Consider the following 20,363-nt stretch of genomic DNA (forward strand, 5'->3'; position numbering starts at 1 on the left):
AGTATTCTGGGATGACATCAGCTGATGGGGTGCTCACCTCTACAGCAACACATTAAAGCATGGGTTTATCAAAGACCACAGTGAAATGAGGGATTTCAGCAAGGTTTGGAAGACAAAGTTAACTCACAATTTTTAAAAGAAATCTTCTAAAATATATGCATTTTCTTCAGAAACAAGTGGGAAGGGATGTACAAGCGGTCCTCGAGTTGCAATGGCAATTGGGACCAGAATTTCCATCGTTGAGCGATGTGGTCGTAAAGTTCAACATCACATGACCTCATCGCCTTGCAACGGCAATCCTGGCACTCCCCCTTGTCACTGTTAACCAAATTCCACTGGTTGCTAGCCGAGGACCCACCCTGATCCAAGCCATTCCCAGTTTGGTCCCTCCCAGCTCTGAACCTCAGTTCTTCCAAGTTAAGGGACTGTTTCTCCTGCAACTCATTCAACTATCTATTCCCTCCCATCTATGCCCTTCTGGCCACCCTACACCCTGCCTTCTGGGGCAGCAAGCAGCCCCAGAACCATGTGGTACTGAGGCTGCTTGCCATGTTGCGGCTCTAGGGCTTCTTGGTGCACTGCATCTCTGGGGCTGCAAGACACTCCTGAGACACACAGCTCAGCATGAAGCTGCAGCCGCCCCAGCCCAGCCCAGCCACATGGTGCAAAGCTGCAGCCACCCCAGTTCAGCCCAGCAATGCAGCACGAAGCCACATCCACACCAGTAAGTCCCAAGCACCCCAGCCCAGCCTAGCCACAGCCACCCTCACCACCCTGCACTCCAAGGCCCCTGCTGCCCTGCGCTCTGCCACCCCAGTTGACCTTCACTGTCTTCTTGCTCCCACTGCTGATGAGGCATGCCTGACCTGGCTCTTCGTGAGGCAGCTGCTGGCCGTATGAGGCATTCTTCCCCAGGTCTCATGAGGAAACTGCAACATGCGACCTCAAGAAGAAAGCCTTGGGAGGCCAATGGTCAGGCCAGGTGTGCTTGATCAACAGCAGGAGCAAGAAAACAGCAAAGGTCAGGTGGGTCAGCGGAGCATAGGGTGGCAAAGGCTACAGACTGCAGGGGGCCAAAAGGGCACAGACGGGGAGGAGATAGGCGGGTGGGGGAGTTGAAGCGCTCTTGCGGTCATAAGTATGGACAGTTGCCATGTCCCTGAATTTTGATTACGTGACTGCTGGTGCTAGTATATTTGGGGACCGGGCATAAGTACCATTCGTTCAGCACCACCATAACTTCAGTCACTGAACAAATGGTCGTAACTTGAGGACTACCTGTAATATGAAAGAATCAATCCATTTCATATTTTCTCTATCGCTCAATAGTGATTGATTTGTCTGTCTGTCTGTCTGTCTGTCTGTCTGTCTGTCTGTCAGCTCCTTGTAACTGCCTGAACTAGTCCTCACAGTTTTCTTGGCAAGATTTTCACAAGTGGCTTGCTATTGCTTTCTTCCTAGGGCTGATAGATAATGACTGGTTCAAGTCACCCAGCTGGCTTCGTACCTAAGGCAGGAATAGAACTCATGATCTCCCAGTTTCCAGCCTGATGACTTAGCCACTACACCAAACTGGGTCTCCAGAAAGTGTTGTAACAACTTAAAAACAGCACCCGTAAGTCACATACCCTCGCCTTAAGTAGTTCTGAATACTCCGATAAGCATCATTGAACATCTCTAAATCTTCTTTTTCTCCAAAGAGGATGTACGATTTCAAAAGATACTCGTAGAAGGAATCTAAGCCTGCTCCTAAGCCACTTTGTTTTCCTACCCAATGGCCAGTTTGAATATTTACAACATTACCTATGAAGTGAATAAGAGAAAGGCAAATATTATTTACATGTAAATGCACATATCTGAATCATAATCTAGTTAAACAATAACTCTCAAGGGAGCATAAAATTCCCATATAAATACAATAATACTAAATTAAAGAACATCTATTTATGAAAATTCACATAGGACCTACATATTAAAATCAAGCATAACACCGAGTACAATAAAACTACAGGATACAAAGTATCCAAATATGAACACTTTTGGATAAGTAAATGCCTTATTCACCTTACTTAAGTATATGAATTCTGTGCAGTTAAATAACAACCTGTATAAAACATGTTTTATTAATATATTTATCTGTGCCTCTGAAAGCCAGTTATGGGTTTATTATTATAGATCAGTGATTCTCAACCTTGGCAACTTTAAAATATGTGGACTTCAACTCCCAGAATTCCCCAGCCAGCCATGCTAAAGAAAAGCCCTCCCTTCTCTTTCAACTTAGAGAAGCTTCTGTTCAATCATAGAACTTTCCATTAGCCCAGTGTGTAAAGCCTATTATTTAGAGGATTTCACATAAGGCTTTTTTAAAAACAAGTCAATTAGGAACCTTTAAATTCATCAATTTAAAAGGCAGAAAAGTATATGATTTACTGGGAACCATACAGGACTAGCTTTAAATTTGTATTTCAGAACATTCTACATTTAGCTTACTTCCTGTTGCACAATTCTCCTTGACTCACTTATAAGAAACCTGACCTTGAAGGAATGGATTGTACACAGGCCTTGTGTTATGGCTTAGGGAAACCCAAAGCATAAAAACCCACTGGCCTTTTCGTTACTCACAAACAATGAGTCCAAAAAGACTTCAGAACTAGATGCGCTCCCAACCATCTATCAAGATTAACAGTTAAGAATTGCTGGTGATTGCATCATCTCTTTGCACCTATGAGCTGTTCTGATAGGAAAAGATAGGTAAGGGGAAAGGGTCTCCATACATTGTCCCTCTGGCTGTTTCTCACCTGGCTCATTGTTAGTTAAATGAGTCTCTGTGTTTAAGAGAAAAAAATAACTTCCTCTCTCTCTCATGTCTCCTTCTCTTCTAGATGTAACTTAGGTAGAAAGAGTCTTTCCTACCCTATGTATTTCTTAATAAAATTAAAATTGTTATTGTGGTCAAAGACCAGCACATAATAAAACTCAATAATGTAAAACAAGTTACATATATATGAAAAGGTACAAATTGTACTCCTTTTACTTAAATCTATCTTTTACTTAAAATATATTGAAGGTTTGTTAACATTCACTGACAGTTGGGCTAAGTTCAGACTCTGAATCCAAGACAAGTATACTGAGTGTATTTTTCTTTTTCATGGAACTTTCTGCTACTTAATTACTCAGTATTCTTTTAGTATTCTGCACATACTTAAAAGCATGTATTCTAACAAAGGTTCCTGCTGAATTCAAACCTCCAACAAAAATAGAGAGATCTTGAATTTAGGAGGCTTTAACATGAGGTACAAAAATTACTTTCTGAGGTCTATTTGATCCAAGAAAAGATGTTACTTTATATTTTTACCTACATACTTGTGCCTCTCCATAACAAAAGGGAAAAAGTCAAATAAGAGAAAGAAATTGACTCATTTAAATTATTCTTCAGCTATGCTTTTAAACTATCAATGCTAAAAACTGAACTTATATTTTTCAGTATCCACACAACTTGTAGAGTTATTATGAACTACATCTAAATTTAATAATCTTATCTTGCCTTTCTATGTAATGGATATTTATATAATTTGTCTAGAAAAGATTAGACTCATAAAAAACACCAAGTCCAGTGTCTTACTAAGTCACCATGTTGGCACAATACAAAGAAGTACATGTACATGTTCTATGAATGCCTGTATATACTTCTGCAGTGTTTTCAGAAATGGTTGCCTCAGTATCAGTGCTTCTTACCATTCTGAAGCTTTAAAAAAAGAAGAGTACATCCTGGTCTTTCTAAACTACTCTCAAGTGCAGCACCAAAACTACTTTTTGAACTCAGGACTATAAAGAACTGAATAAATAGAAAATATAAAACATATAAATGAACTTGTTCCATTTGATTAGAACAACTAATTTCAACCTAATATTAATTATAAGATTAAGGAAAACTTACCACAAATAAAGGCAGCATGCATTCCTATTATACATAAAATAAAATGAGAAGGAAGAGCACATGCTGTAGTGATTAATTTAGTATTCCCAAGCAACTGGGAATGTCTAGAGTTCTAGTTAATTCAGTGGTGAAAGATCCTGCCCTCATATCCACATGAATGGATAGGATTAGCTATCAAAACATCTGTATGAATACAAGCACAATAATATGAACAATATCTAGGAAATAAGATAAGCACCTAATAACCCAGTGTCATTGCTCCTTAAGCTCCAGAGTGCTTTTACAGCTCGACGGGCAACCCACTCAAAAGTTGAATCCCCAAGAAGCCGGCTAAGAATTCCGAATTCCACCAGTAATGATCCAGCTCCTGCAGTGCAAGTCTCGTTATTGCTGCCAGAAGGAACTCCTGTTCTTAAGTTCACCTGCAAACACAAGAAGGTTTATAAGCAAGCTTACTAAAGATTAAGCAGCTGCATTACTATCTTTTGCAAGTTTCAAAGTTAGTGACAGATGTTTCATCAGTGCTCTGTCATGAACTTGCATCATATTCCACAGGGAAATTATCTTAAAGGGGTAGCTAGACCAGGTCAGTATTTAGCTATCAAAAAAACAGAACACTGAAATCCTTGAGGAAACAGCAGTTCATTCAGTACATCTACTACAAAATCTCCTTTCCAAAACATATCTAAACAATGGCAGCTGCATATTCAGCTTAAGTTTGTGGACAGAGCTAAGAGGAAAGGGATATACACAGAGGTTATCTTTAAAGATAAAGTTAAATCCAGATATTTAACAAGTTACACCTTGTGTTTAAAGACTTAATTTCATTTGCCTGAAAATTGGCAATTGTTCTATACATACCCGTGGATAAGGAATTCCAGTTTTGGTGTTCTCAAAAGCAGGAAGTAACCTTACTGCCAAGTCATGAGCCATATGTAAGAGTTCATCATCATATCCCTTAATAGTCATATCACCAAAAGGCTGTCTGGTATCTGTAATTATTATGTGGGCTGAAAGCAGACTTCCCAAAACCCTAAAAAAAATGAGATGAGTTATTATTTTAAATGAGACAGTATATGTGTACATTATAGTAACAGAAATAACAAAATTATGATCACACTTCATATTAGGAGTAAGAAAATTATGAAAGTATGTATAGTCTGTCTGTATCAGTGGACCTCAAGGCAAGGTAGAACAATAAGATATTTTTTTAAAAGGCAGAAAAGTGCAATAAAGCAATAGAAACACCCAAAAAGTAAATTCCACTATGCAACATAAAGAGAAGAAAAGTTACAGTCAATCTATGGTCACAAAGATTCAAAAGCTGCATTGATCAGCCAGGTCTTAAAATAGTATCAGCACCAGCTGATATCAGCATCCTAACATCTTCCAAAGAGAAGGTATTTCATAAGTATGACCTTGGTTATCCCTACCATGGGAAAAAACTCTTGTTCTGCAATACTCTTATCAAGTATCTGCTGTGCCAATTATTTACAAAGTTTCCTGTAGTTACAATGTCCTCCAATTTTAACAAGCTGTTGTTCATTTCTGGACAGGGATCATTTAGCCACAGTGATAATACGCTCTCAAAATCCATCTGGTCAGATCTGCAATGCATTTTAAGTTGGGATGATCCTAAAGACTACTTGGAACCATGAACTGGCCTAAAATTTGATCACTGAATTTTGGCAAGCCAAGCCTGTTCATACAGTACTGAACAAAATGACCTGAAAGAACTTCACTATCTGCCTATTTACTTCCAGACCCAATTCAAGAATCAGCTATTTGAAAGATTCTTTTTCTACACCAGCATTTTAAAATCCTTCCAAATCTGGTCTACAAATGCTTCTTTTATTGCAGAAGCATTTTAAAATATTCTGTAACAGAGGAAAAGGTTATAGGCTATTTAATACCTTCCTCAATGTGGGGAGGTATGTTGTTTTGGGGTATTTTGGCAAAAGGTTTTTACTTATTCATTTATATTTGCTGCAAAATTTAATTAATGTTCTCCACAGAAAACAAATGTATGAAATGAATGTATTAAACTATCTTTATAAACACTCTCCACTTGTCTGAACACATTATAATGCTCTTCATATACACCCTCTGCTCAACTTTTGATTTAGGAAAATTAAGATTCTTCTATATCCTAGGCAAGAACCTATCTGATCTAATTTTAAGTACTGGACTAAACTGAGCTGATTCAAACTAACAACTTGAAATGAGCTTAAAGAGTATAAATCTTGCAAGCAATTTCCTAATCCATTCCAAAGGTTAATATAATCTTCAAGCTATTTCAGATATCACTCCACTGAGACAAGAGCTAGTAGATCAGTGGGCTTCGGTGCCACCATTAACCTATAGTCTTACTATTTACTATTAGAGAGAAACCCCAGTTTAATAGACCAAGTTCAATGGGGAGGTGGTGTTCATTATTTCCAATTGTCAGTTAAATTGGAGAGTATGCTGTCCTGGGATTTACATCATTTGCATGATAACTTTATTAGATAATTAATGTAAATTGATACAATTTATGCTTTTTGTGTAAATTTGGTCCTTTGCATGCAAAGTCCATTATTATACAGAGGCCCAGTACTGAGAACTGGTAAATCAGAAGCTGAGTAAATCTCTCAGTAGAACAAAATATACATCCCTGGTCTGGTATCTTTCTTACAAAAAAGGAAAGCAATACCAAAATGACATTTGGCTCAGCCACAAAAGCCAGAGGATGTATAGTGACTCAAAGACAATCAGGTATAACTGAAAATGTGTAAATTAAAGTCACAGACAAATCATAACACTGGGTAGTGTCCCAACATATTTTTTTTTTACAATTATTGCTGTTTAAATAAATGTTTCTGTTTCACTGCACTCTCAAACTGGTCTTAGTTTGTGTATAAGGAGTCTGGGAGCATATGGCATAACAAATCTTCAATCCTGTTTATTCTGGGACTTATGCTCCAGCTCTGAGCCTGCATGTGACCTCCTGCAAATTTAGATAAAGTACTTCTATCTGCCCTATGTTAAAAATTCACAGAGGCTTCCAAATAGCCAATTCAGCATTCAGACAAAAAGAAAACCAGACAACTGAAAGTGAGTCTTTAAGTGAATTAGCTCAAAATTTGCCAGGTATATGCCAGGTAGCATGTGTGTGTATGTGTGTGTATACACACACGCATGCTACCTGGCACATACATACATACATACATATATATATATATATTGTTTCTGGACATAGTTAATTTATGAGATGTTAGAAAATGAGTGAAAATGTTTGCTACTCTAGGTAAGCTGGAGTGTTTAAATGGTGTTCTATATTTTATTTATATTCTTGCATATGATATTCAGTAAAAACAAGAACTACCATTCAAATATGCACACGCATAACACTCAAAACACAGAATAAAAGTGGAATTATTCTTCCTGTGATTTAGAAACTATACCTCTACTGATGTAGCCTAAAAATGCATTTGCTGTTTTTGCAGTGACATCACCAACTCATATTCAGTTTTCAATCACCTATTACCACTGCCAACCCATTCTATATCTGAATATTTGATTTCCTAAATGAAGAACTTTGTACTTGTTTCTGTTAAATTTCATGCTGTTATTTTCAGGCCATTTCTCTAACACTATCAAGATTGTTTCATATTTTATTACTGTCTTCTAGGGTGTTATTAGCTATACAAATCTCTAAAGAATTCTTTCCATCACTTCATGCAAGTCATTGATACAAATGCTGAAGAATAGACAGCCCAAGACTGAACTTAGAAACACAGAGTTGGAGCCATTTAGGCCCTCAAGTCTAACAAAAATATTGAGAAGCCCAAGGAAAGGGATAGCTGCTTTAAGAGGATGTAAAAGAATACTACATTTATACTCTGAAGCACTTTTTGGATGTCAAGTGCAAAGCACTGCACCAGCCCTACAAGTTTTAAGGAAATTACTCAAACAAAATATGAGATAAAACTAGTCTGGCAAGACTTCTTGATAAATTCACACTGACTTCTTGTAATTACAGCATTGTTTTCAAAAATATTTATAATTACCCTCTCTTTGATCTGGTCTAGATTGATATCAGACTGACATCTGTCATTTGCTGGAACTTACACATCACCAGCTGTCCAGGATTTCCCTAGGATAATACATATGGATTCAGCCAAGATATCAGATAATTTGTTCTATATGCTAAGATCCAGTTCATCTAGACCTAGAGATTTAAATTAAAAGTATATTCTATTACTATGTTTCTGACAGTACAGGTCTTCACTTAACAACTCGTTCAGCAACCATTCAAACTTGTGACGGCACTGAACTTACTTCCGAACGGTACTTCCAACTGGTCCTCCAAGTTTCGGCTGTTGCAGTGTCCCCATGGTCATGAGATCATGATCCGGGCACTCGGTGACCCACTCACAATTACGACGTCACAGTGTCCTGTGGTCACGTGATCATCATTTGTGACCTTCACTGCTGGCTTCTGACAAGCAGTCAATGGGGAAGCCAACAGAAGGTCGCAAACGGCAACCATGTGACATGCTTAATGACATTGTGGGATTCGCTTAACAACAGCAACCAGAACTGCTGGAACTGCATCACTAAGCGGCACGGCCATGTGATGTAGCACTTTATAATGTTGCTTAGCAACAGAAATTCTGGTCTCAACTGCTGTCATTAATCAAGGACTACCTGTAACAAGTTTCACTCCTGCCCCTTCATTCAGCTCATCCCTGTTTCTTCACACAACACAGACCTTTTTAGTGAAGGAGACAGAACCAATATGGGTGGGTAACTTTGTTCTCTTTGTTACTACTAGCATTCTTCTGTCTTCAGTGAATAGCAGGCACACCGATAATTTTTCTTGTTTTTTTATTTTCAACATATTTATAAAACATCATTTTTGTTATTCAGAACATCCTTCATTAACATCAGCTCATAATGAGTTTCATATTTCCTGATACCAGGTCTACAGATCGGCACATTTTCTTTGACCTTCTATCCATCTTTTGTGTGTTCTTTTTTGTTTTCAGTTTTTTATGTACCGGTAGTCCTCATTTAGCGACTGCCTGGTTTATTTATTCATTCATTGTATTTATATAGCCACCCATCTCACAAGACATAACTATGGACTGTGTACAATAAAAACCAGTTTAGCGACCATTCGAAGTTAAGATGGTGATGAAAAAGTAACTTTGTGACCAGTCCTCACATTTACAACCTTCATAGGTCTGTAAAGCAAAGGAAAGCTGAAGTAAGATCATAAGCATAATAATGGTTTCACTTAGCAACTGCTTACCTTAACAGCCGAGTTGCTGGTTCCAATTGTGGTCACTAAACGAGGACTACCTGTGATCACACTGGCTTCTTTTGCTGTCCTCTACTATTTTTCTGCATTAGAATTTTTGCAATTGTGCTTTTAATATCTCCTTTTTTAGGAATTTCCACCTGTCTTGAGTGCCTTTTCCATTAGTTTCTCCTGTCATAGGATCCCACTTAACATTGTTCTGAGTTGATTTAAATCTAATCAGTGTTAGTTTCTCTTAAAATAAGAACTCCATCACTACCAGATGTCTTTCCTCTAACATTCCTGCTATATTCACTTCTTCAAGTATCATTACCATCTTGTGTCTTTCTCCATCCTCTGAAGGAGAAAGTTGTCATCAACAAGTCAGGAATCTCCTGAAAAAATAAATGTTTGATAGAATGGGCTCTAACTTATGTCAGAAAAATTAAAGTCTCCCATTACTATAACTGATACCTTTTTGAAAGAACTGCAGTTTGGTTGTGGAAGAACTCACATCTTCTTGGCTGGGAAGGCGATAACAGACAATAAAGCAGTATTGCTTTTATTTGTTCCTCTTCTTATTTGTAACCCAAATGCTCTTGACAGCATTAAAAATTCATTAATACGTATTTCTGAGGCTGGATCAATATTTTTATCACACAGTGCAACTTCTCTTCCCTTTTTATTATTTTGGTTTCTGTTTCACAAATTGTACACTTTAATTGCTATATTCCAGTCGCAGGAGTCATCCCACCAGTTTCTGTTATGCCTAATGGTCCAATGTTCTTTTTTACTTTTCTTTTTGTTTGAGTGGTTTAAAGATCCCATTTCAGCAACACTCCTACTTTCTATAGTGCAAAAGGGTTTACCTGTGGTCCATACTCAGGGTTTTCACTTCTATCCTCACAGGATTCAGTTTAAAGCCAACCTAATCAATCTGGCTAACGTGTTTGCCAAAGACATTGTAATCAATCTTTATGAGGCACAATTAATCAAAGTTCATGGTGATAGCTGTAGATGTTCTTTGCAGTTATTATTTGTCCCCATGCATTTTAGCAGGAAGAGATACTTGCCAGTAGACTTGATAACCTTGGATTAACCTGTCATTGCTAACAATCCTTCTTCCTGGCAGACAGCAGAGTTCACAAGGCAATGACTCTCGTCACTATACATTTGCTTCAATTTCTCACAATCATAAGCCAACATCAACATGGCTCTTCTTTCTGCTTTCTTCTAAAGCATAGTTTCATTCTCTGAACCCTTTAATAATAGATCCTCCTGGGACTTCTGGGGGACATATGGCAAACTGAAGATGACCGCAGCAAAGACCAAGGAACCAGTGAGTAGAAGGAAGTAGATTCTTGGAACCTCTCTGGATAAGAAGACAGGAGATTGCCCACATGTGCTCCTCACAGGAGACCACAGGACAGTGGTTTTCTGCAGGTTTGAGAACCAGGAGACGATGGTATTAGCCATCTTGCTCACAACCACAGCAGGGACTTTCGCAAACCTCACTTTCTTAATAACATTCTGAAATTGCTCATTAACTACTTCTAAGTTATTAGAGACCTTCGGAACAAGAAGTTTGAAAACAATGAGTGAGTCTGCCTTCAATCCTGAATGAAATTTTTAATCATAAGCTTAAGAATTTAAAGAATCTGAAATAAACAGCAAAAAGATAAATAAGATTTTAATCTTAGAAAGTCATAAACGGACTAAGGGTCCAGATAAAATTGGAATATTGGAACTTTTATAATAACATTTTGAATTAATTATAATGAACAAACACTTCTTGTGGAAAAAGATTCTGTTTTGGTTTTTACAAGACTAAACAAAGATAAGCAATTTCATGATGTCAAAAACTGAACACTAGAGGGGACTAAAGTTTTTAGATAGAAGAAAGATTTACAAGCCTGTAAAATGTTGTAAAACAGTATAACAATGAAAATACTGAAGGACTTTTGAAGAATGGAATCAGAAAATAGTAGCCACAATATCAACAATGTCAGTAATGATGTCTGCTTCTATGGATAGACTACATCCAAAAGATATTATTGAAGAAATGACAGATGCAGAACAATTTTTTTCTGACAAGATAGAGATGGTATTGAAAGTGGATTTACAACTGACAGGCCAGAAGAATGACTTAGAAAAGGATGCTTCACTGAATCTACAAAAGAAACTGGCTGAGTTTCTTAAATTTTAAAATTTAAAAGGGAAATACAAATGACACCACCAAGAGAGTGACCTGGATAATTTTTTCCTACTGAATTTACAGAAGAGGCTTGTTAAAGCCTTGAAGAACTCTGTGTGATGGGACAAAGAAGAAATGAAGAGAAAACAAATCCTACGACAATATTTGAATGAACTAAAGATTAAGACTGTTAGAAATAAAAGAAAGGAATATAAAGTTTGTTTATTTGATCAAGGGTAAAACAAGATATGTTGTTAGTTCTGGCAACACTTTATGGACTTTCTGCTGACACCAGGACTGAAAAAGTGATGTTTTATGGATTTCTTTATAGATAACAGATAAAATATGGGATGAAGAGATAAATGTTTGTAACCTTAGAGGGGGTGAAGAGTCAGTAAATTCGTTTATACTTGTGATGAAGGTTGGAAGTTATTTCTTTATATATTCTCTTTATTATATCCTTTTTCTTTTTCTTCCTTCTGTCTCTTTTTTCTTGCACTTTTTACTCCTTTCTACTCTTTCCTTTAAGTTTAGTTTGTATTAGATGTTACTATTATAATCAAATTTTTAATAAAATGATATAAACAATACATCCTGTGGTATTTCTTTTTCTTCCTCTGAATGCTCACATCCTGTCTCATCTGCAAGAGCCTGAAAACACTGAGTTCCAGTAGTGCAAAATATTGTCTATTACTATTGCTTCTGCCTATTACTGTCATCCACTGGGCTTGCTTCTTTTTGTCTTTCTTATGGAGCATTGGAGTTTCTGTTTTAAAGTCTCCTTTCTCTGAACCAATAAATCCTCCTCCTTTCTCATCAGCTATTGAGAACCTACACCAGGAGCTCTATCTTCAGCACCTATACCTTTTCACCTTTCTGAGTCCAGAACAAAATCCTTCCAAAAACAGAGTTTCTCTGGTCACTCTCCTCTCTTCTACTTGTTGAACTCCCTGATAAACTCCTTTTAGTTCTTCTTGGTTTGACACTCCATGTGTGACACCCCACTCTATATCTCTCTCTAATTTGATAAAGAACCAATGATGAGCATTCTCAGAATCTAATTTTCAGCCAGCTATTCATCCATTTAATTGTCATACCATATAGGTTATACTTCACTAGCTAATCAGCATGTCATATGGTACTTTCTCAATACTCTGCTGAGATCAATATATATTGCATCTACAGCAGTCCCACAAATAACAGTAATCTAGCAAAACATTTTCTTAACAAATTCATTCTGAATTCTGATGGTCACCATGTTGTTTTCAAGGTACATACAGATCAGTCCTAGACCATTCCATATACTTATCAGACTATCTGGCTAGAATCCTTCTCCAGTTGCCTGGATCCTCTTTTTTGAAGGTAAGAGTTACATTGCCCTCCCCTAAGCATCTGGTACTTCACTTATTCTCCAAGATTTTTCAAAGATAATACATAAAGGTTCAGCCAGATCAGCAGCAAGTTCCTTCAGTACTTAAGAATGTAATTCATGTGCTCCCGGAGATTTAAATTCATTCAAAACAAATAAGTATTCCTTAATCAGAAAGCTTTGACCCTTTCCCTCAATCCTGCATTTCACAGTTGTCTGGTGGAACATATACCATCTTACTAGAGAAGACTGAGCCAAATAGGATGCCAATAAACCGCCCAGAGTCGCTCTTGAGTGAGACAAATGGTGACTAAATTTGAAGTATAAAATATAAAATACTTCATTATCATTTTAATAAGCAGTTTGCATTAAGAGGATTAGTCTTAAATAATAATTTATGAACAATTAGATATGAGTCCAGCTCATTAAACTGTAATATGTTGCTTTAAACTTATCATTATTTTATGACATTGATAATATGAATCTCGTAGGTTGGACAGCAAGCAGAGTTAATTTTGTTTCATAATTTCTTGAACATATTCACATTCAGTGTTCTCAAATTTCAGAAGCATCCTACCTAATTGTTGCCTCAAAGACTTGAACAGTTGAATCTGTGTCAAATGATACTGTGTCTATCACAAGTTTCACTGCTTTCTGGAATTCTGAGGAATTTCCCATTACCTTTAAGAAAAAAATGAAGATCTGAGAAAAATGTATACATACATTTTTATACCAAATTTGTTTTTAAATATGAAAAATAAATATAAGTATCTGCAATTAATGTCATATAAATGTATTTCTATTATAAAGATTTTCTAGAAACTCTTTCATGATACTATTATAGATAATAGTGGCCTACTAGGGTAAAACAAAACAACAGAGGAACCAAGTGTTAATTTACATAACCTGCTTAATTTAATTTCTAACTAGCAACAGGGGGAGAGTGGGAGGGAGGGAAGAAAGAAATGTACTACAAAAACTTACAAAGTATAAGGAAGCAGCATTAAATGCATAACATGCATTTTAAAAAATATTTAAAAACATACTAAAAAATATTTAGTTATAGCACCCAGCTAGAACAGACTCTGTTTACTAGTAATATTGAGGTAAAAAAAAAAATTATCAGTGTGCAATAAAATCAGATGATTTCAATATGATTAAATTGAAATAGAAGTCTCCCATTAAAACAGAGTTGGACAAATCTGTCAATTCCAATTCTCCTTTCCAGTTACATTTTCTATTCAATTTCTGCATCACAATGCAATTTTTTAAAAAATCCACACACACAAAAATTATGCATTGTTATGAATACTTGCCACAAAATATGAACTTCATGTGATATTTTTCTTAATTTATTGTTTCTATAAGCAACATTCATTCCCTTTAATAATTAGGTGGTCCTTGTTATGTGCAGAAGTTCCATTCCAGCCAAAGAACTACAGATAATGAACCCTTGAAGAAATGTATTTTACATATAGTACATGCAAACAAACATTTTGCTTGTGCAGGAAGTAACAAAAACCAAGCAAAAACTGCAGATATGTGAAAACCTTTACCACAAGTTCGAAAGTGTGGTCTCTCTTTAGAAACTACAGATAAGCAAAACCATGGGCAATGGAACCACAAATAACAAGGGCCACCTGCAGAGTTCTGTTGTAACTATATATTTCTTTATGACAAGTATTTTGATACATATTTTTTTTGTTCATATAACTGCATCACAAAACCTGGAAAACTATTCATGTAAAATGGTGAATGTGGTTTAGTCTACATACAGATTGAGAAACATAAACTGAGTAGCTTTACAGTAAAATATGAAGTATTTTAATATAAAATCATTTCTTCCCCATCCCTGCTAGCAAGGAACTTAACGCAACAACTTGAGATAGAAAAACAATATATTTTAAAGTATAAAACTACTTAATAATATGAACAGTACCTCAGTGCCAAAACTTTTTAACTGAAAATATTTGTGGTTGCTACAGACTTCTCCACTCCTTAAATCTGTGGCACACGGAAAAGAATCTCTTCTTGCTCATGCCTATCTCCAAAGCCAAGCATGAACAAAAAAGAACTAACTCCCTACAACAGGCTAAAGAAAGGCATCCTCCCATAACCTTGCAAGATGAGGACTATTGTCAATATTGGCCCAGAAACATCTTCATTAGCTAAGACAAGAAAGCAAGAATGCACAATTCTTGAGATTATTTTTTACTTTTCCTAAAATTGAAGAATTGGGAATTGTGTTAATGAAGATACTTTTGTGACTTTTTATTATTTGATATATTTCTTGTGATAATACTTGTTTTTCCTTTCAGTAATTAAAAAAAAAATAGATTTAACTCACTGCTAGGGTATCCAATGCATCAATCAGAGTAAGCGAGTAGTTTCCCAGGACATCATTGATATTCAGATTTGAACTGAAATAAATTTTGTTAGAGTTAGTTCAATCAGATTTAAAAAGACTTAATTCGCTTATGTAAACTATAAGTGATCTAGCTTAATTCTACACACCATTATCTAGAAGAACACCCCAAAGAATTTCAAGGGAAATATTCTTAGATAAGGGCATAAAAGATTGCAGCTGCAGCCACATAGCTGAAACCTAATATTAACACTCTCATTGTCAGACAAACTATTTTGGAATTGTATTTTAATGTCATGGCATGAAACCTTTCTTTGAGACCAAGGTAGGTGGGACTTACGTTCCACTGAAGTTTTAATTTAGATTAGAAAGAATATTCAAGTGAATTGCAGCAGGGCCAGCAAGTCTGATTTTAGAAACTGGGCACATATGAAATTTTAAACAATAATCTATTATTTACATCACAACCAATATAGCCCAGTGTATTAAGTATTGGACTCTAAGCAGGATGATTTCAGCTCAAGCTGACCTATGGAAAAACTGGACCAAAACTGCTCATCCTACAGCAGTTATTATCCATTAAGTACCTTTTTCTATCTCTTTAGGTATGTGAACACTAAAGATTAATGCCAAGACTGTAAAGGGATGGAGTTTTCTTTGTCATAATGCATGTAATAATAGTTTCTTAGTGATCCAAAGAAAGCACAGATAACCACAGCATAATTTGCAGTTTTTTGCTACAGCAATTGCTGAGACAACAAGCCATTGTTCAGCCCAAATAGCATATTGTCATTTTAAAAATAAAGACTTCCTTAAAAACTTCACGTTAAGCTCTCTAAACATGCAGATTTTTTTTTCCTATAGATAAACTGGCCTATGACCATTTGTACTGTTCTTAACTAGCCTCCACATTATACAGCACATTACATGATTTTAGAAAATATGAAATATTTATGTAATTGCTCAAGCTTGGAGCCACATGCAGTGCTAGAAATGATAGAGAAAGAAAAGCTGTTCTATCTGGTAATTAAATTTTCCAAAGCAAAAATTAACATGCAGCAGCCCTGTTATCAATTATTTTTGGCAAAAAGCCTCATTTCTCACTTTAATACAGTAAACAGTTTCTTTTTAGAATGTTAATGATTAAGAATAGCTGTTTTGAAGAAAAATATCTATAGTCAACTCTATTTATGTAAAGATCACATTTAAATGTTCTCTGTTTCAAGAAATGGAACTTACGTCCCTGTATTTAACCAAGTGGTCTATAAGCAATTATAGTCCACTATTTATGATGAAAAAATTGAGTATACTGAGCTACAGTTAATCTATGATAATTCTATGAAAAATATAGAAAGAGCATCTGCCCTAAAAAAAAGACATAAAATACTCCAAGAATACTGGGGAGTTTATACACACCCAGAAAAAAATAAGCAAAATTGCAGTTTGCTATTTAGAAAATTTTAATATTTACTTTAATGCTTCATTATTCTAACAAAATGACTCCAGAAACACTGCTAAAACACTGTCCACATTATAGAAGACCTAATCTGTAAAAATTACACAAATATTTCCTTATACAGCATATGTCCTTATATACATAACACACACATGTATGGTACCTGCACAACAGTGTGTTATGCTAATTGCACTACAACGTAACTTACACAAAAATCAGGTTATACAAGGCTATTTGGAAGGAACGATTACAGAAATCTGACCAACTGTACTCATTATTGGCACACATTTGGAAATAGCCACTACAACATCTAAAAGGATAACATGGGTAAAATCTACATCACATTATATTACTTTATTTCTAATAAAGGTTCAAATTTCTCCACTGACAAAATTCACTTGCAATAAACTGTCAGGTTTTTTGAAGAATTTTTAATAAAACATTTTCCCATAAAGATACATCAAGTTGACTACAAAAATGTATAAATCTGAATGATTCCATATGCTCCAAGCATCTTAGTTCAGATCAAATTTGAAAGTCAACCTCACACTGATTCTTTCTATAAGTAACAACTTGTGTCAGTTGCCAAACTGATAACTGATCCCAGATTTATATTGTTATTTCTATAAAAAATAGTTTAGAAATCAGATAGATCATGATATTTCAGTTAGGCAGGAGGCATTTTCCCACTATTTTCTATTCAAACAGTATTCAAAACCCACTTATGCTCATAGCAATATGAGAATTGCTAACTGATTACTTACTATGTAGAAATCATGCAATTTTTCTACATAGAAATACTATAACTAGTATCTCTCAATGACCCAATGCTTTTTAAACTGTTCAAGAATTATCTCTGGAGTTAAGGATGAACAGTGAGTTGGCTACATTTGGTGATGACCTTAATGTCTTAGGATTACTAAAAACAAAAAGTAATGCAAGAAGCTTCAGAAGAATATTTCAAAACTGCAAATAAAATGGCAAATGAAGATCACTGTTACAAAGTAAAATGGAACGCACATGGAAGCAAAAAATTAACATTATAAATATTCTTATGAGGACCAAGTTGATTAAAGATCTTGGGGAATGTGTTACATAACTCAATGAAAAGTATTGTGGCACCTGTGTAAGTAATTCCATATAGGGAACGCCAGAAGAGAGACTAAAAATAAAGACTCCCAATATTGTATGCATTATAATACCAGTACACATGTATAATTCAACTGCATTTGGAACACTATATGCAATGTTAATCACCAAGACTGAAAAAAGGAGATTTTAGAGCCATGAAAGGTAGAAAAAAAGGCAGCCAAAATATGTGTAAAAAAAAAATCCTTTTCTCATAACTCAAACTAGCAGATTTTAGGAGCATCCAATGAAGTACAGGGGCATTTAGGATTGTCAAAAATAATCATGCCATGTCCTGTTAAACTACCGAATCTTATAGTGCAATATATAAGCATAGCCATAGAGAATAAGTCTATATTGAACTGGCAGCTATCAATAGCTATTATTCATTAGGGCTATAGAAATTATTCGGAAGGTTGCTTCAATCTGGCAGCAGTCCCAACAAAGTTGAAATCTATGAATGTACTCATAGGTATAGCTGTTAAAGTGGCCATGCTAACCTTTGGCAAGACCAACTGCCTAAATCAGCAATGTTTCACTCATGGTTTTGCTGCACACATGGTTTTGCTGCACACAAAGTATTATTCCAAGTGACTTGTACCTACTGGTTATGATGAATTTTATACACACATATATACATGTCCTATCTCCAAAATCAATGCCACTTGTTGAGAACAACATTAAAGATGATCTATTGTCCAATAAATTATTATTTATTATTATTATGAATTAGCCATTCTGAGAAGAGAATGTTAGACTAGAAAAGGCATTATCCAACAGGGTTTTTATTATATTCTCAGGTTTGCATTATTTAGAAAAGACTGTATTGATTTTCAAGGTGTTATAAAACTCACTTCTAAATCAAGTTGCCCAAAAGTATACAGAATGAGACATGTCCCCTTAGATTTGTTAATCTACAGGGTGCACTACACCATTCACATGCAACTATTCAGAAGCAATCTGATGTTAATATATGTAGCTGCAAGAGAGAGGCTCACACAGAAATTATTAGTACTTTCAAAGCAGTAAGCTTAGTCTTTACACCTGAGAAAGATTCCTCTTGGGAGGAATGAAGCAATGCTTATGCAATTTTCAAGAAGGTCAAAGATCTTCAGAAGTATAAACAACACACAAAATATTATCACCAAATTCAATATAATTCTATCAGATGCTTTTATCAGAACTGTAAAATCTAACAAATAAAAAGAATTTGAAAAAAGCTCTACTAAATCAGTGGTTGTCACCCTCTAGCAGCTCCTTCTGTATGCATCTTCAAAGAAGTGGAAGACAGGCACTCCAGTTGACTTCAGTAAAAAATAAGTAGTCATATTTTATTATCACTATCATTACTAATTCTACTTTTCAACTGTTCATATCTTGAAATCAAGCTTCACTCGCGTGTCCTTCAAATTTTCCATCCTTGCACTCCTTTCCACACATACTATTGGGGACTATTACTGCTATTTTCAAACTCCTAAATCAGAGTATCTGTGACATTTAGTTGTTCTTATATATGCAATGCATAGCAATGAACTGAATCAAAAGGGTAAAAGTTATTTTAAAATTTACTTTCAGTGTACCTCTCAGTCCTCATAATCTATCTCCTTTTTGAAAAAGTGCACTCTAAAGCTGCTCCGTATGTCTCATTTCTCTCTAAAGCCAAATCCCTAAATTGCCATACCGCAGACACTCACTGCCCATTTAACTTGCAATGAAGACTGCTGTCCCCCATATGATGCTAACCTAATGCCTCTTTCTTCCACCTCTTCTCGCAAACCACATCCCCTGCCCTGAGCACAGCCGGGGATGGGGAAAGGCAAAGCTAAGGCAGCCTCGAAACTCACGGCGGGTAACTCCCTACCCTCCCTCCGAGCCCGGCGCGCCAACTTACGGGTCAGCTCGGTCGGGCCCGCGCCCGCGGCAGTCGATGGGGTTCAGCTCGTCCTGCGGAAAAGCGTGCGCCATGTAGTTGTCGTAGCCGAAAGAGAACATAGTGCGGGCGGCATCGCGCAACTGGGCCCGGAGCTGAGGCGGGAAAGCCCGGCTGTAGCGCTGCTCATATTCGTCGCCGCCACGGCCGGCCTTCCCGGAAGAAGCAGCGGTGGGGCCGGGGCCGGGGCCGTCTCCGCCGCCGCTATCGCCTCCCCAGGCTCGGCCCAAGAAAGAGGCCCAGTGGGGGGCTTTGAGGCACCGGGAGCTGGGGGCGGCGTCTTCCTTGGCCGGGCTGCCGCAGGAAAAAGCCCGGAGGCGCTGCTGGTAGAAGCCTAAGCTGGGCCCCGCCAGCCACAGGAGGGCCTGCCCAGCCAGCCTCAGGGCCAGCAGCGCCAACACCAACGACCGCCATTGCATGGTCGGAGGAGTCGCAGCCGCCACAGCCTCCGCGCTCTCCTCTCACGCGCATACTTCTCGCGGAGGGTTCGCTCGGAACGCTCCGCGCCTGGGGAGCAAGGGAGGGGGCCGAAAGCGAAGCCGCTCAGCACCTCCTCCAATTCTTCCTCCTCGGTCCAAAGAGTGACGCGTCTCCTTTAAGACCGACGGGTGTGATATGCGGCCGCGGGCGGGGGGAGGACGGAGCAGAAAGGAAGCATTGCGACATTTCACGAAGAACGCCTTTGGATTCGCCTTCCACA

The 20,363-nt window shown here is 37.0% G+C and overlaps 1 protein-coding gene across 2 annotated transcripts in view; it reads right to left on the reverse strand.

Annotated features, from left to right (window-relative positions):
• The window catches only part of EDEM1 (ER degradation enhancing alpha-mannosidase like protein 1), a 33,355-nt gene extending 12,992 nt beyond the window's left edge, over positions 1-20,363 (reverse strand). Inside the window, exons 1-6 of one of the 2 annotated variants that reach the window (XM_007436331.4) lie at positions 19,625-20,360; positions 15,132-15,204; positions 13,362-13,465; positions 4,799-4,970; positions 4,176-4,359; positions 1,629-1,803 (exon numbers count right to left, since the gene is read on the reverse strand). In XM_007436331.4, the coding sequence (XP_007436393.2) occupies positions 1,629-1,803; positions 4,176-4,359; positions 4,799-4,970; positions 13,362-13,465; positions 15,132-15,204; positions 19,625-20,082 (1,166 nt within the window). In that variant the 5' untranslated portion in view covers positions 20,083-20,360. Of the gene's footprint in view, positions 1-1,628; positions 1,804-4,175; positions 4,360-4,798; positions 4,971-13,361; positions 13,466-15,131; positions 15,205-19,624 lie in introns of both variants that reach the window. The other variant, XM_088134323.1, reaches the window with a different exon arrangement.

This window comes from Python bivittatus, unplaced genomic scaffold, assembly GCF_059951505.1.
Source record: "Python bivittatus isolate LINGU-HERP-01145 unplaced genomic scaffold, Pbiv_v1 ctg000080_np1212, whole genome shotgun sequence".
NCBI lineage: Eukaryota > Metazoa > Chordata > Lepidosauria > Squamata > Pythonidae > Python > Python bivittatus.